At 39.2% G+C, this 15,895-nt stretch overlaps 2 protein-coding genes across 11 annotated transcripts in view; one reads left to right on the forward strand and one right to left on the reverse strand.

The window, feature by feature from the left end:
* The window catches only part of CCPG1 (cell cycle progression 1), a 30,065-nt gene extending 16,927 nt beyond the window's left edge, over nucleotides 1-13,138 (reverse strand). For 4 of the 8 annotated variants that reach the window (XM_030457332.1, XM_030457331.1, XM_030457330.1 and 1 more), the window contains exons 1-6: nucleotides 12,976-13,057; nucleotides 7,894-7,965; nucleotides 2,499-2,613; nucleotides 1,639-1,718; nucleotides 1,245-1,452; nucleotides 255-350 (exon numbers count right to left, since the gene is read on the reverse strand). In XM_030457332.1, the coding sequence (XP_030313192.1) occupies nucleotides 255-350; nucleotides 1,245-1,452; nucleotides 1,639-1,718; nucleotides 2,499-2,613; nucleotides 7,894-7,953 (559 nt within the window). In that variant the 5' untranslated portion in view covers nucleotides 7,954-7,965; nucleotides 12,976-13,057. Of the gene's footprint in view, nucleotides 1-254; nucleotides 351-1,244; nucleotides 1,453-1,638; nucleotides 1,719-2,498; nucleotides 2,614-7,893; nucleotides 7,966-12,586; nucleotides 12,744-12,975 lie in introns of those variants that run through there. The other 4 variants (XM_030457335.1, XM_030457333.1, XM_030457337.1 and 1 more) reach the window with 3 other exon arrangements.
* C10H15orf65 (chromosome 10 C15orf65 homolog) lies at nucleotides 13,058-15,758 on the forward strand. 3 transcript variants are annotated; one of them, XM_030457344.1, is made up of 3 exons: nucleotides 13,058-13,117; nucleotides 13,770-13,863; nucleotides 14,674-15,758. In XM_030457344.1, the coding sequence occupies exon 3, from the start codon at nucleotides 14,686-14,688 to the stop codon at nucleotides 15,037-15,039; it is 354 nt and encodes a 117-aa protein (XP_030313204.1). In that variant the 5' UTR covers nucleotides 13,058-13,117; nucleotides 13,770-13,863; nucleotides 14,674-14,685; the 3' UTR covers nucleotides 15,040-15,758. The 3 variants fall into 3 exon arrangements, with proteins under 3 accessions (XP_030313204.1, XP_030313205.1, XP_030313203.1); XM_030457345.1 differs by lacking the exon at nucleotides 13,058-13,117 and adding an exon at nucleotides 13,183-13,297 and having other exon boundaries at nucleotides 14,677-15,758; XM_030457343.1 differs by lacking the exon at nucleotides 13,058-13,117 and adding an exon at nucleotides 13,185-13,297.
* The last annotated feature ends 137 nt before the right edge of the window (nucleotides 15,759-15,895 follow it).

Genomic DNA, 15,895 nt, shown 5'->3' on the forward strand with positions numbered 1-15,895 from the left:
TGCATCACAAAGCTTACTGATCACAACTTACATTTCTGTAAAAGCACATAAATGTTACGGGTAAGTGTAGCACTTTTCAAAAAGGAAAATAAAAGGGGGACAGCTTAGCCAAATTCTTCAGTAAGGACTGGCTTTCAGCATCTCTTTGGAACACTGTAAGATCAAGTCAGATTGCCACCCATAATTTTATGAACACTCCATGCAAGCCATAAGCAATCAGCTTTACACAAGCTGATCAAATTTAATCACACCACCTTGGAAAGGAAGACTGCGAGATACATGCTCTTTCACCTCATTTCCCCAGCCCCTTACACAATCAGGAATCTTCCTCAGCTTCACCAGCCAACTGGCTTTTGTGTACAAAAACATGGGGGGAAAAAAAAACCAAAATACTTTTAGAACTCAGCCTTAAGATAAAAAACAGTCAACCAAATTTTAAATTAAAAATTAAGTCAAGTCATCCAGAAGACTAAGAGAAGACAACAGCTTTGTTACAAAGCATCACTGGTCACAATCAGAGGCTTAGCTGTCATTTTCTGATTCCAGTAGATGCCACAGAGATACATGAACCTTAAACAATGCTTTTGCTATTTCTAAGATAAAAGAGTATTTTAAAAAAAATCCTGCTCTTGTAATAAACTTACCAAAAGGTAAAAAGCAGTTACACAGAAATTTTAGAGAGTGTTGAGAAAACAGGAAAGATTACAAATAAGCAGCCAAACAGAATTAAAAAGGAGGACCAGAGAACTAGAAAGAGTAACATAACAGTAAGGTTCTTTGTTTGGGTTTGCTGGTTTTTGTCTGTTTTTTTTTTTTTGTTTGGCCAAATATTCATCTTCTTCCTTCTGAATATCACGTGTTGTTTTTCTGCCAAGTACTGGGAGTATATTAAATATATATCTTCTACATAGCTATGAAGGTAAGCAAAGAAGTTCTTGTAGTTATGCTGCAAGTTATGGTCCCAAAAATCAATTCTTTCCCAGCTGCTAGTTAAAAATGCCAGAAGAAAACCTAGAATTATTTGGTGAACTAAAATTAATTTTAACTCTGAAAAATACACTGGAAATTAATACACACTGGAACAAAGTTTTCAAGTTAGGACACCCAGAGTTGTCCTAGAAACTGGAAATACTTGGACATGTACTCAAGAAGATCTATTTTTTCCCTTTTCACATGAAGAAGGTTATTTTATTTTTCCCCCAGACATTCTTGCACACAAATCCTTAGTAACTGATTGTTCTTACCAGTTTCTATATGGGAAAATGCATACTGACTGCTAGAAGAGGAACCCATGTTAAAATCCTCTGAACTTCGAGTTTCTTCACCATCAGCTGGAGCTTCCTCCTGATTTTGAATTTCCTCTGGTTTTGGAGCTTCAAGAGTAACAATGTCAGAATCATCACTAATAGTTCCAACACAGGATCCATCATCAGGGATTTTTTCTTTATTTTCCTAGGAAATTGGACAACACATATTATTTGGATATATACAATATAAAGTAATTGTTTTAAATAGCAAGAATTCTTACTGCTTTAAAAAAAGGGGGAAAAACTGTCTTTATTTTAATTCCTTCAGAATATTGCATGGCACTGTTAAACAGGCCTTAAAGAAGCTTTTGAATAACATAAGGTCATTTACCTCTGGAACTGTCTGAGTTTCCTCAAAAGCAGAGAGAGTACTATCTACAACTGGTATCTCTCCATCACTGCTGCACTGAGCTATACCAATAAGAAGAGGAAAGAACAAACAAACACAGGATTAAAACCAGGAACCCCATAATTTATGCCCAGTCCTATACAATATTAAAATATATACAATTGTGACAGATTGCTATTATCTACTCATACCAGGAAGGTCTTTTGTAAAAATACACTAAAACCTCATTTTTATTGTCTCTCTGACAACCATCAGATTCCAGTTTGTCATTATGTAATACAATGTTTTTACAATGAGAGGTTAGGAATTTGAAAACATGGCTAAAGTTAAACTTAGTCAAGTGTACACTGAACCTGTCAAGTCTGTGTTCTCACACTTATATTGACAAATTGAGTATTAAATCTGTGGAAGGCTTTTCATTATATTAGTATGCACCAGACTTCCAACTCAAGAAGTGCTAACACAGTGCCACAATGTTTTTTTCTGGTTTTAAAAGCATTGATGGTTCCTACAAAAATACTCTTATTTGATCAATGACACTCTTAAGGGATGTTTAATATGGTCTCTTTCTTTCATCAGTATCACTTCTGCAAACTTCCTTTGAGCAACACCAGTGCATACTCTTTTAACAGTTCTGAAGTATTGACAAACTGAAAGACATTGTTTTATCTACTTCAAGAAAAAATATTTTTAAAGTTGATGACAATATTTTTCATAACACTGATGAAGCAAGTACTTCCACAGAGGCCTACAAAGTATACACACTACTAAAAATATTGATTTTGTGCCAATGCTACAACAGACACCTATTTTAAGGAACTGCTCCCCTTTTTAAATCTTACCTTGCAAATCAATTGGTTGCTCCTCTTCTTGCAAAGAAACATATTCTTCTGAAACAAACTCCTGGTTATCATTTGTGCTTCCATTTTCTGAAGCCACTGTCTCTATGTCAGAACCCTGAAGTATAAGAATTTGAAATTAATATTACCAGTTACCAGGGTTTTCAGAAGTAAAGCAGAAGGAAAATGTTACAAAGAAAACAGAACATTTATAATAAAACAGAGAGATGAATAATAACCTTCCAAACTGAAGATTTTAAGCAAAGAAAAGTGAGAGAAATAACAACTAACTAGAGAGACAACTATTACTCTGTAATATTTATGTAATATATGTAATATATATACTTGAAAAAAGGTAGAGGAGGACAATTCTAGGAAAGAAAGAAGTAATTTAGGCATCAATTAACAACTATACTAAGTATTTTGAACAATTTTATTAGCTTCATTAGACCTATTTGTTCAATAGAATTCAGAAAAACAGAGGTTGACAAAGGAGTTTTGAGTATATGTTCCAATTCTTGCACACATGTCCATGTATTGTATATAAATACACACACACACTTCCAAAAAATGGAACTTCAAGAGTATCACCATGAACTCTAATATTAAAGTAGTAACACCAAAAAAAATAGTATATATTTACTCCATCACAATTCCTGTTATCAAATTTGCATGGCTTTTCTAGTAGGACACCTCTGACACTAGGAAAACAAATATTTATACAACCTCTAAACTGGATTTGTCTTTAATCCAGAAAGGAGCCTTAGTTATTAGTCAGCTGCCAGTCAGCAGCAACCTCAAAGCAAAACAGGAACTGAAGATAAACAACCCTCAGAGAGTGCAGTGCAGTAAAGGTAAGGAATATGGTTCACAATTTTAAATATTTAATCTTTATAGATTGTACTTATTTTAAGGAACTGATAGAACACAAGAAAGGTTATTATAAAGCTAAAAAACATGCAAAATGTTACTGAAAAATACTAAGTCACTCTGATCCATAAATAACTTGAGCTGTTTTTGTAAACAGAGAGTTATTTTTGCATCAGCAGGTGTGAAATTACAGTAGTAGTAATACTTCCAGATCAGTTTCCCTAGATGCCTCACTTCAGGCCTCAAGCAAACATATGTATGGCTTTTGTTTTTAAAAGGAGACTGCTTCAGAAAGATCAGATACCTCAAAGGGAGATGGAAAAGACACATTCTACAACCACATTACAAATTTATGTTTCTTTTTATAAGGCTCAAAAAAAATGAACTGCCTTAGTACCATGACAAATACTTCAGTGTGGTTTTTTTTTTCCTTTTGACTACAAAAGTATCACACTTTCAGCCTCTAATGTTTTGCAGAAATTTGTTGCCCAATGCTAACTAACTTACTAAAACTGGAGTGAAATCTCAGTCAAGAAAATAGAAAATTGTTTAGGTTTTTTGGCTTGGTTAGGGTTTATGGATAGGTATATAGATTTATTGTGTGAAAATTTTCTCTCATGTAGTACAACTATTACTTCCATTTTTGAAGTTGTGAAGAATAACTAAAATTTAGTTTGCCCAGGCTGCACAATAAGACATATCAGTGATACAGCTTAAAGCAGATTGAAATTTTCACTAAAATTCCAAGAAATTGGGCTAGCTGAGTCCCAGGTGAGCCACCCTTTTTTAAACACATGCAGTCTGCTGTGGAGGTCTAAACTCTCCAGTTCTCATCATCTGTAGCTAGACATCCATCACCTTTCCACTTCATCAGCAGCACAGAGCTTGAGAAACAATATTGACTTCTCAATACGTTCCTCCTCCTGCAGTCTTATACAAAATTAGCAAGTTCTTTCTTAGGAGTAGTCCAATGACATACACCATCACTTCCCTGTTCAAAGCCCATAATACACACAGCTCCAGCTCTCAACAACCACTATCAAGCCAACTGCTGTTTCCTGCCCCCCTTAATTTGATGCCTTTGTAATTGGCAAAATAAATCCAGAAACTGATTCCGTTTTGTCAGCATCAATACAGGTCACAATAATATGTGAGAAAGTGATATTGTACTATAATAAAGGTTTAAACCAAAGGTGTAATAAGCTCTATCACTTTCTTAAATATCCAGATCATTTCCCCAATGTATACAGTAGCCCACATGCCACCCCTTCCCTGGATAACAAGTGTTTGAAGGTTATCTAACCAGCCCACTCATTCCACTTTCTTCATGCTCAGATTCAAAGCTGCCTTGTCATGAGAAAGCCAGTAATGGGAGCTGTTAAACAGCAGTGTTTTCCCACCCCAAACAGAATTATTTTATTTCTTTTAATCAGGGAAGAGTAACTGGGAACAGAACATCTCTACACCACAGATAACTGTTCTGCTTTGGTCAGACAAATTCCTGCCTTGCTATCAACTTGTATGATGTTAATTTATTTAGACTGCATAATACATTTTCAGTTACAGTGTAAAATAACTATGCCAAGTATGAAAATAAAGCCTGCAATTCATGGCTGAATAACCCAACTGTTGTAACTGAATCTTTTCACTTTAATTAGAAGTCTAAAGTCCAGCAGCTTGTGCACTCCTGTATCCCACTTGTTCTTCAGGACTGAAGTGAGTGGGTTTTCTGTTCTCTTTTGGTGACAGAATACCTGACCCGCCATCCAACCCAAAACAAATAAAAGAAGTTTTAATCATCTCTTAAACACTGTCCTCCTGCCAAGAGAAATGAAATCATGGACCAACATTTATAAGCCGTATCTCTTGCTTTTGAAACTGCATTGACCTTTCAGAACTTGAGTACAACCACAGGCTTGGGCAGACTTGCCTTTCAAATTACCCAGATTTTTATTAGAGTCTGCAGATAGGGGAGTGTGCAGAGAAGGGGGAACAGGTAATCATCTACACACTACCTCTTCCCATTATTTCCTATTTTCCTATTTTCCTCCTATAAGTGAAGTATCTCAAGTTTCCTTGAAAATATTTAGGGACAGTGAAGAAGAAGACACAGACAAGCAGTATGTAAGTGTCATTCCAGGAAAATAGTTCAGCCTTTTGCTCTGAGGATTAAGGCTCAATGACTTGCTCAATTTACAAGACAATGCTAAATACTTAAAACCAAACAAAAGACCATATTACACCCACATAAAAGTCAAGGTCTGAAGAGATACAAAAATCCTCAGGCCTGAAGAAGAAAAGTATACTGGAGGCCTACACTAACAAGCAGGGACCCTGAGCAAGGCCTGACTTGTTCACTGCAAGGGGGAAGCAAGATAAAACATTAATCTCACCTAACTTCAAGGTTCTACCTGAGCTAATTGTTGAAGACATCTTCACAATCACTACAGTCAGTGCAGTCAAGTCATTAAATCAAACATTGTGTTAACCTTAGCATAAGAATTACTGCTCTCTAGACTCCACTGACCATTGATTTAATCTACACAATGTAAACTTAGAAACCAACATCAGACTCAGACACCTAACCTGTAGGCACCTAGGCAAATCCCACCCCAAAAGACCTTTAATTGTTTTTCTTCCTTTTGCCTCAAGCCTTATTCTACTAGGAATTAAAAAATTACTTTTGTTTTAATAAAGCCATTGTCATTTCACACAACTTGTCAAATATCAGAAGAGAGGAACACAAACAAATTAAAAAAGGGCTACACAGACATAATAGTGACTTTACAACTTGCTGTAACCCAAGACTTGATCAAAGAATGAGGGAATTCTAGCATTTAATCCTAAATTGAAGTATGCTTCACTAATTAAGCTGAAGCAGAGATCAAAGATGGACAGAAATGCAACTGTATCCATACAAATTAGACAGAGCTCCACACATCAACTGATCAGGTTCTGAAAGGCAAATATTTTGAACTAAGAACAGTTTCTTGCCTTGCACTCTCCAATACCTCCTCCAATCTGCTGCCACAGAGTCTACCACCACAACATCCTTACACAACAATTAAGCTGCTTTTGTGTATTTCCTTATGGAAGATCCCTCTTCAGTGAGTTTGCCTAATGGAAAAGACATTCTCTTAGCTGCCACCATTATTAGCTCAGTCCTACACTGCCATATGAATTCATCCTCCACAAGATGCCAACATCCAGGTTATTTCTAAGTATTTTATGCCTTATGCTCTCCTGCCTGAACAGCAGGCCAAGGAAACTCAGAATTCCAGCACCAATTGCAAAGAACTTATGCTGATAGCTGCTCAAAGTACCTGGAAAACACAAAGGGAAGTAATTTCAGAACTCAGATTTCCTCACAGAGGATGTCTTAGCATCCTCAAGGTTCTTTCTGGCTGTTACACTTTTCAAAATCTTCCAAGCTAAGTATGGCAGTCCTCACTAACCATCATTTTAAGCTCCGAGAAGGCTACACTTCTTATTTCTGACCTTACAACACAGATGTAAGGAGAACTGTCCTGCCCCCCACACACACCTCCATTTCCCAGTAAACCAACTGAAATGTTGGCATTCCTTTACTCACTGTAGCTTCATAACATAACCCTCTCCAAGGGATTTCCAACCACCCTTTGCAACACTGTTGATTTCTGGAGATCCCAGACTCTCTCAACTTCCCACATCTTTGCTTTTCAATGCAGAACAGCATTCCACACCAATGAATGTGCTCAGAGGCAGGCAGGTAAGACCCAGCAGACCTATGTGTCATTTTTCCAAAGTGAGCATTTTGTTAGCAGAATGAGGCAACACAAAGGTCAGAGGCAGCACATCTCACAGATGTCTTCATGCCAGTCCTCAGACTCCTGAGATCAGAGGCTCAAGTCAAAAAGAGACTGTTCAGTCACATCAAAATATAAATATAATGGCTATAGCATTTGCATGAGCCTTGAAAATGCCTTCTGCTGATCTTCTAGCCACTAAGCACAAACTTATCTTTATCCTATCATTCATAGTAAGAAAGACAGAATATAGGAACAGAGGGCTGTTTCTAAAAAGCAACTGCTGAAGATACGATCAGCTAAATCTAGTAGTAGAAAACATTTGGAGAAATCATGGAATATTTTCCTCCTATGTGAGCTATTATTGTTGCTCATTATTCCCATTTTTTTTTTTTTTTTCAGAGGGGAGGGCAGAAGAGGGGGATTTGGAATGAAAAGGAGAAATATATTAGCAACAGCAGACAAGTCACACAGAATGCCAGTGCTGGATCAAAAGAGAGAATCTCACTAAAACTCTAGCAGTTCTACAAAGGAAAATCTTGGAAGAAAAAAAAAACATTATCTAAAGTAAGAATAGACATTTTAAAATTCTAGTTTTGTTTTCATATATATAAACATCCCTTCTATATTCTCTTCTGACATGCAAGATAAGCACAAACCAAAAACTGCAAAGCTGAAATAACATTTTACTGCATATGGCTAATCTTAAACCAACAGAACTTTATTAGTTTGAGAACAGGTACCTCATGATTGATGACAGTCCAGCCACAAGATGAATCACTGTCACTGGAACTTTCAGACATTTTGAAAGCACACTGCAAGTAAAAGTAGATTTTTTTAAACATGTGAGATATGCAATTTCAGTGCTCTCTTGAGAAAAAATAACGAAAACAGAAGAAGCACAATCATGATGCCACAGAACACTACACTAACTCAGAAATTCTTATTCTAGAAAAAACCCTGATACATAATAGAAGTTTTGAAAGAAAAGGCAATATTTTGGACACATTTCCTATTATATACTTTATACTTGAAGCAAATACAGCTTTGCTAGGTACATGCCTCTTTTAGCCAGCCAAAAGCTCTTAAACTAATTAAACCACAAATACACAAAGCTAGCCAACAAATCAATTCAATTTAAAACTTGCCTGTAGCATCATCATGTAAGACACGTTTGCGTAGGTGAAGTAATTTCTGAATTATTACATGCACATAAACTACAGCTTATTAAAAAAACATCTGTTTTTGGAGAAGACACAGATTTGGATCTTTTTTAACTAATTCACTTTAACTACTGGGCAAAAAAAAGTTTCATGTTTCTTTCACTCCTTTGAGTACTCTTAAAAATACTGATTCTGGAGAAAATTGAGAGAGTGCCTGAAGAGTACAAAAACCAAATGGAAAAAAGTAAAAATTTTACTTGTCACAATAATAATGAATTAATTCAGTACTTATTTTCAGAAGAGACTGGTCTGGATGAAGCTGACAGTTAAATTTTTTCTCCTGTACCAGCAATACAGAGTAATACAAATCTGCAACAATAAAGTTCTTAACTAACATAAAGATATGAAAAAGAAACTGGACACATTTCTTGTTCCTTAAAATAAAAACATACCAAGTTGTTAAATAAAATACTAGCAGTTTATCTTGGGGAAAAATACTGCCCAAAACTGAATAATTTCCAATTAATTGTGTTATGTTATGCAGCCAATGTGATAAAATAGAAAAAAAAAAGTTCCAAAAAATGCTATCAATGTCACTGTCACTTTATAGAGAAGCAGAGAGCTCTGAGAACTTAAGGCTTCTGCCTTATTTCCCACACTTCTTTCTCCTGATAAGAATACAGAAATAAAAATCACCTGCTTGTTTACATTTACTGACTGTACTTTATCACTCCTGCCTTTACACCCAATTTGTTAATGCAGAAAATAGACACAGACCTTGAATATATAAATGCCAGTGTGACTAGAAATCTGTCCAACAAAATGTAAAAGCTCTAATCCCATTTAGATTTCTTAAAAAAATAAACATTTGTTTCACATTTCTGCATTATGGTAGATATTATACATTCTTCTAATACAATACTTTTTCCTCACCAACTCTGACTAATGTATTTGGGGTTCCTCTGTAAAAAAGGCAATGGTGATAATCATAATCAGAGTTTGAAATGCAGTAATATTCACTAACAATAAATTCAAGGATCAGATTTGCAGAGAAACTTGATTTTCATTTATAATGAAGTCCTGCTTTGAGTATGGTTTTTGTTTTCCTTAGCTGCTTTTCTTCCTTTATTAGTGCTTTTCATGAGATCTCATTCAAGAAATAGCAGGCAATGTTTTGTTTTCAGTTGGTTGGTTTGGGGTTTTGTAGAGAAATAAGATAAACCAGGTGCCTCGAATTGCCAGTGAGTGGGTGTGAGTCCACCTGTGCCTGGTTAGGACAGGCCCCTATTGGGCATGAGCAAGACCAGGGGGCCAATAAAGGTGGGACACACACCCACAGAGCAGACCTCAGCTCACTCTGGTGTGAGGCATGGAGAGGCCAGCAGCTCGTCGAGCCTCTGGAGCAAGAAAGGCTCTTCCTGCTACACTTCTACCCTGGAAGTGCTGTGTGGTGGCTGGAGTCCTGGAAGAGACCAGCAGCTCGTTGAGCTTCAGGAGCAAGAATGGCTCCTCCCGCTACAGGGTTTTTTTTGGTTGGGTTTTTTGTTTGTCTGTTTGTTTTTAAAATCATACTGTGTTCAATCAGACTTTTTTGGTTTTATTTTTTTTAATCATACTTCTTCAATTGCCAAGATAACAAACACCCAAATGGCAAAGCCTGCATTCCGGAGTTCTCATGATACAGTAGTATCTGCTTGCTGTCATTGAAATATTTTTAATTTGACCAGTCATTCAGTACCAGCATTCCTTTCAGGACAGTAACTACCACCACCAGAACTTGCCACCTATCAGAAACACCACTGGCTATATTGCAAAAACTCTATCAGTGGTCTGAAAATATCTTTTAAGAATTCTCTTCAGCACAAAACCAAACATTCTCATTTAATTATTCTACAGTTCAGTGAATAAAGCAATCACGAGTAGCAGATTTATTGTAAATGAAAACCAAGCACTTTGGGTAACTTCAAAAAACACAGTTTGGGGCAAAAAAACCCAGTACAGACAGCTACTCAGACCTTACTGGAGACCCTGAGCTCCACTGTGGAAGGAATTCAGGCTCTGGTTTCATGACGTGGCCCTTCCAGTTTTAGTGAATTTCAATACTATGAAAAATAATGATGCCACACAATGCAAATATCTTCATAAACAAAAAATAAAACAACTTTTAAGAATTCTGTTGATACAAGTGAACTTACAAATTTTGAAAGGGCAAGTTTTAACAGCTGGACACTGTAACATCTGCCCTCCTCTAACTCAGCATTTAATCAGGGGCCCTGACTGACAGCATAAATACTCCTGTGCTCTCCCTCTCTATCCAGATCACAGACTGACAGTTAATTAAATAAACTGCATAAAACCAATTCTAACAAATACATAAGCATGGCCTCAGGCTCCACGAGCACTAAACATCTGTCTTCCCTTCCCAAACAAAAGCTTCAGGATCTAACTATGTGGAGGGGTTGGCACAATCAAAGTATTTTTAAAAAAATAAGCATAGGAACAAGCAGACAAACTCCTCATTTTCTATTACTTGCTGCCCTTGATAAATAGCATTGAGTTAGATGTGATATATCTTGTATTCAACCAGAATATTATATTAATAGTGCATATTTAACAGCATGCAAGTGGATCAATCTCAACAAAAGTTTTTATTATCAAGAAAAATAATGGAAAAAAAAGAACTAAAATCATTGAGGCTGACAGGTAGAACTGCTAAATTTATCAAAATGAAGAGACAGATAGCATGACATCAGACTGAAGGGCACCTCTAGTGTTGCTGTATCCCTACAAGCACATTCAGCAAACATCCATATATAAAATAGTTACCCAAAGCTAAAGCATTTTCTTTAGCACTCATTCATTAGCACTAAAAGAGCAAAATAGCCTAAAAGCCTTTAATAATAAAATACCTAGGTACAGGTATTCCTAAACCTTATCATCCACTATAGTGAACAGCTTATTTCTGCAAAAGATTAATTAATAACACCCACACGGTGATAACTGGACCTCAAGTCCAGATCCAGCCCCTTAAATAAACTGAACCAAGTAATCTGAGCCCAACAAAAACCAGATCTATCCACAAAACCTTCACCAGCTTGTACTCTCCACTACCAAATGACAAAGACCCACTAAGAACCAGCATGCTTCTCCTACCAGCCCAAAGGTGCTGGCTGCAGTTGGCATCATCTTCCTGAATTCAAGCTATTTTAAAAATGTGGCTTTGGGCAGGAATTAAATAGCCATGAAGTCCAAAAACTTCCTAACCAATCAAGATGATGCTAATGCATTTTTGTCCAATAACAGCAGAGGTAACTGGAGGATATAACACAGTATTCCACATTTCCCGTATGTCAGCCCAGACTGAAAAAAAGAAAACTAAACTCCCCACACACAGCTTCAGTGGTTTGGCTTCTCACTAAATACCTTCATTGCCAATATTAAAAAAAAAAAAAATTAAAAAAAAAAAAAATTACACTTCTCCTATACTCTAGTTTAAACTACAAAGCTGATTCTAGATCCAAAAACATCCTACTCTCTGAGCAAAAATGTATCTAGACAAAATAAATATCCATTATATTCAGAGTAGGTGGGGCAGGTAGGGTATCAGAAATGTGAACAACTTTCCTAACCTTAGTGAACTGCAAACCAGAAGCCTAAGGTGTAAGTGTTTACAGCCACATGTACTGTTGATAATTTAATGACAAGTTAACCTGTAGTTAAATAAGTATGACATAACATATCCTGTTTAGACAGTGTGAGGGAGGATAAATACCACTCTCAGAAGGAATAACCATTCCAGCCTAAACAAACAACTAAGTTGCTTCGTCTAAAAGACGATTTTCTAGACTAAAAAAAATCAAACAAACAAAAAAATTTTTAAAAGCCCAAACTTCAGCAGGTGTCAACAAGAAAAATATGAATAACAAGGGACCGATAGGAATCGGTGTTCTCCACAGTTTGCTGTGCTGTCATTCCCAGTAAAATCCCACAGTTCCTTTACACAGCAGCTCCTTTGTTGCCCAGCAGAAAGAAAAAACACAAAACCACGTTATAGTGGCGTTATGCTTGAGTGTTTTTATGCAAGTTCATTATTTCTCCTCTCTTCCCCAAAGTAACACCGGTTTTCACGAATATATTTAGCAACCCAGCAGGACTACTCCCTTGCTATGGTTTCCAGCAGGAGAAACGAGGGTCCTGGAAGCCGCCCCAGCCCAGAGCCGGGCACTGCCTGCCCCGCACCCGCTCGGCTCTCACAGGTGTCACTGTACCGCACCTGACACAACAAGCGGCGCGGGGCCGGAGCAGTTAAAGCAACACCACCAGGATTTATGAAACCGAACACCTTGCACCAGCCGGAGAACCACCAGCAGATGATGAAAGAGAAGGAAGTTGGCAACCGCCAGTGCCCAGGGCCAGGGCTATGGCCGGCACCGCGGGGCGCGCAGCCCAAGGCGCCCACTCAGCTCCCGCAGAGGCGCGGAGCCCCGGTTTCTCGCTCCCTGACACCAAACAGCGGCTGCCCCGGCCCCAGCGCCTCCGGGGGCTTCACCGCGCTCCGGGCAGCCCCTCCGCGCCGCGGGTCGCCGCTCTCCTCAGGAGGCTGCGCGGCGAGGCCAGGCCGGAAGGCGCCAACCCACGCCCCGGGCCGGTCCCACCGCCTACCTGAGCGCGGCCCCGAGCGGGGCCCGGCACGGACGAGAAACCACCGCTGCTGCTGCCGCCAGTGACGCCGTCAAAAACAACACCGACCCACCCGGGCCGGCGCCTGCGCGGCGGCGGCGGCTCCCGCAGCACCCTGGCCAGGGTAGTCCGTCCCCCGCCGCGGCCTCTCAGCCCGCCCGCTCCGCTAACTACAGTACCCGGCGTGCACCGCGGCGGGCGGCCTGCCCCGCCCCGCCGGTCCCCGGGGTTCCCGCCGCTATGGCAACGCCACGCCGCCAAGCTGGGGCCCAGCGGCTGCGGTGCCCCGGGACAGCGGCAGCGGGTAGGGCCGGGGTCCGGCTGAGACAGGACTGGCCTGGCGGGACCACGGAGGGAGGGAGGGAGGGAGGGAGGGAGGGAGGGAGGGAGGGAGGGAGGGAGGGAGGGAGGGAGGGAGGGAGGGAGAGAGGGAGGGGGGACGAGGGCATGGGGGTGGACCTCCGGTAAGGGTGTTCGGCCCCTGGAGGGCACATACCTTGCAGGGAGTGCTTTGGAGGTGTTGTCACAGGGTAACCAGGCAAAGGGACAGCCAGCTCTGAAGGGACACGTCCTGTGACACGCGAATATTGCCCAAACTAAGGGAAAGAACCATCGACGCAAAACCAAACCAAACCAAACAAATCCTCAAACATAAAGCCCCAACACCAAACAAACGAGTTCAGTATGTGGACTGGGAATATTTGATCCTTCTAGTATTGGACAGGTGGAAAAACAGTGATGTCTGTGAATAACTGATTTGCAACGTCTCCCCCCAGCACAGCGTTGGACTCTGACGCCTGAGGCCGCGCTGGTTCCGGAGAAGCTGCCCGGCCCAGAGCCGCCGCCAGCGGAGCCGGTCCGGCTGTGCAGGTAGGGCTGCTCCTCCACAGAAGGAGTGAGGCTCCAGTACGGGTAATAAAATTTAAAGGCAGACAACAGGCCTCATTAATAAACAAAGTAAAGGCGAAATCAGAATTTATTACGTGAATCTTATCTAAGTTAGCAACTTCAATGTTGTCCTTATGATGAGGAAGCAATGAAAAAAGTTTCATTGCACCTCTGAAGAACAGCAGGTTTTGAGCAGCTTCCTCAGCCAAAATAAAGGCAGCACCTTGCTTAGTGCAGTTTTACTGCATGCTTCTCAAAACAGCTCTAGACCACTGCCCATTAACATGCTAACATGTATCTGTCATATGTTAATTCATTCCCTACAGAAGAAAAAAACAAGAAGAAAAGTGCATGAATGTGAACATGAGCAAGAAAGCATTTGGAAGTTTGTTTAGAGCTCTATTTCACATACATGTTTCTGTATGTTAGAAAGGAAAAGGCAAAACCAAAACAAAGCATCAACCAAGCCTCACTATATTCTTTCTCTCCCTCCTTATTTTTATTCATACTAATTATTTCTGCCACATTTATTATTTTCTATGCGAAAGATTATCACTAATGTAGAAATTGATGCAAATTCCAATTTTTGCTATACTTCACAGTCAACGAGTCTATTTGTCACTGTCCACAGTTTACTAAATAAGGTCAAAAGTCAGCAGTGTTCAGTTCCTCACTCTCCACCATGTTTCAGTACATGTCTTGAGCAACATTTGCTCTGACCACAAACATTTAACAACTTTGAAATGCTTTGTCCTGTTATTTGAAAGACTGAATTAAAATCCATCTCTTTAGTAGGGAAAGAAGATGACTTCTGCTGAGAAACTGCCATCAAGTCTGAACACCGAGCAAAACCAATCTCCTCATCTGCCCCCCTGTGCAAATCCTGGCAATCCGGTCTTTTCCTGCATGCTGGACCCCAAAACACTGATAACTGATGCTTCTTGGACAAAGCCTCAGGTTTTACTATTTAAAACAACTTCAAGTGAATATGGTTCTATACCACCTATCTTACAGATGGTACCCTGCAGGTATTACCCAGCAGATAATGCCTTTTCAAAACACACACTCACTTGTGGGTTATATCAGCAGAGTTGTTTAAACACTGCCATTGACAGAAGCAGAGTGCATGACAACCCCAATTTACAGAACACTCTATAAAAATGTGTCTCCATCTGTTTGTCACAGGCCTAGATTAGACACTTAGCTTTAAGAAAACAAATCTGATTTCCTTCAGTCATTGTAGAAATACTGTCAATATCTGATTTATTTTTGTTCTGCTGGTTTGAGTAAGATATATCAAAAAGGATGTAACATGTTTGATGATACAATTTTCTCAGTCAGACCAAAGCCCATAAAAATAAAACCTTTGAAACTGGTATCATAAATGTGGAATTCTTAATTTTACAGAAAGAGTTAAGTGCAAGAGACATTGGCCTGAAGGTTTATTTGTTTTAATGAAGGTATTTTCTGCTTTTAAAACTTAGGGTCAGTGTCCATATTTCTATATCTCTGGACACTAATATCAACCTAATGCATATGACTTCAGTGTGGTGTACACACTGTCAGCTCAGGTATTGGAAGTCAGAAGTTTAAAATCCATTTGTTTCCAATATAATCAGATTAAACAGGCAGATGTTGTTCATGCCATCAAGCACATATGCCTCCCTAGACTTTAAAGAGGACACTATTTCTATTTCATAGCAGTAGAAAAAGGTGCTTGTCTACAGCCTTGTGGAGCTGCAACAAAGCACTACAACACAAATAGCCTGTACAGATGTGTACAGATTGCTCTGATAGTCTCTGGAACCAAACCAGAAAATCAGGAATATATAACACACAACTGTACCAAATTTTGGTGGTGAACAGAAAGATAAGAAGTTAACAGGTGTCGACTATATGGAGCTACTGAAGTTGTTTGAAAACCATTGTCTAGATTCAGTAGGTATTTTCAGACAAATATGTCACTGAGGTATGACTAACTTTAAATCAAGTACCAAAAGCATGTTTTCATATT

Source organism: Calypte anna, chromosome 10 (assembly GCF_003957555.1).
Source record: "Calypte anna isolate BGI_N300 chromosome 10, bCalAnn1_v1.p, whole genome shotgun sequence".
NCBI classification, from domain to species: Eukaryota; Metazoa; Chordata; class Aves; order Apodiformes; family Trochilidae; genus Calypte; species Calypte anna.

What these genes read in the sequence shown, in the direction of transcription:
- C10H15orf65 (XM_030457344.1), top strand. Translation starts at nt 14,686, where the DNA reads ATGACTTCTGCTGAGAAACTGCCATCAAGTCTGAACACCGAGCAAAAC.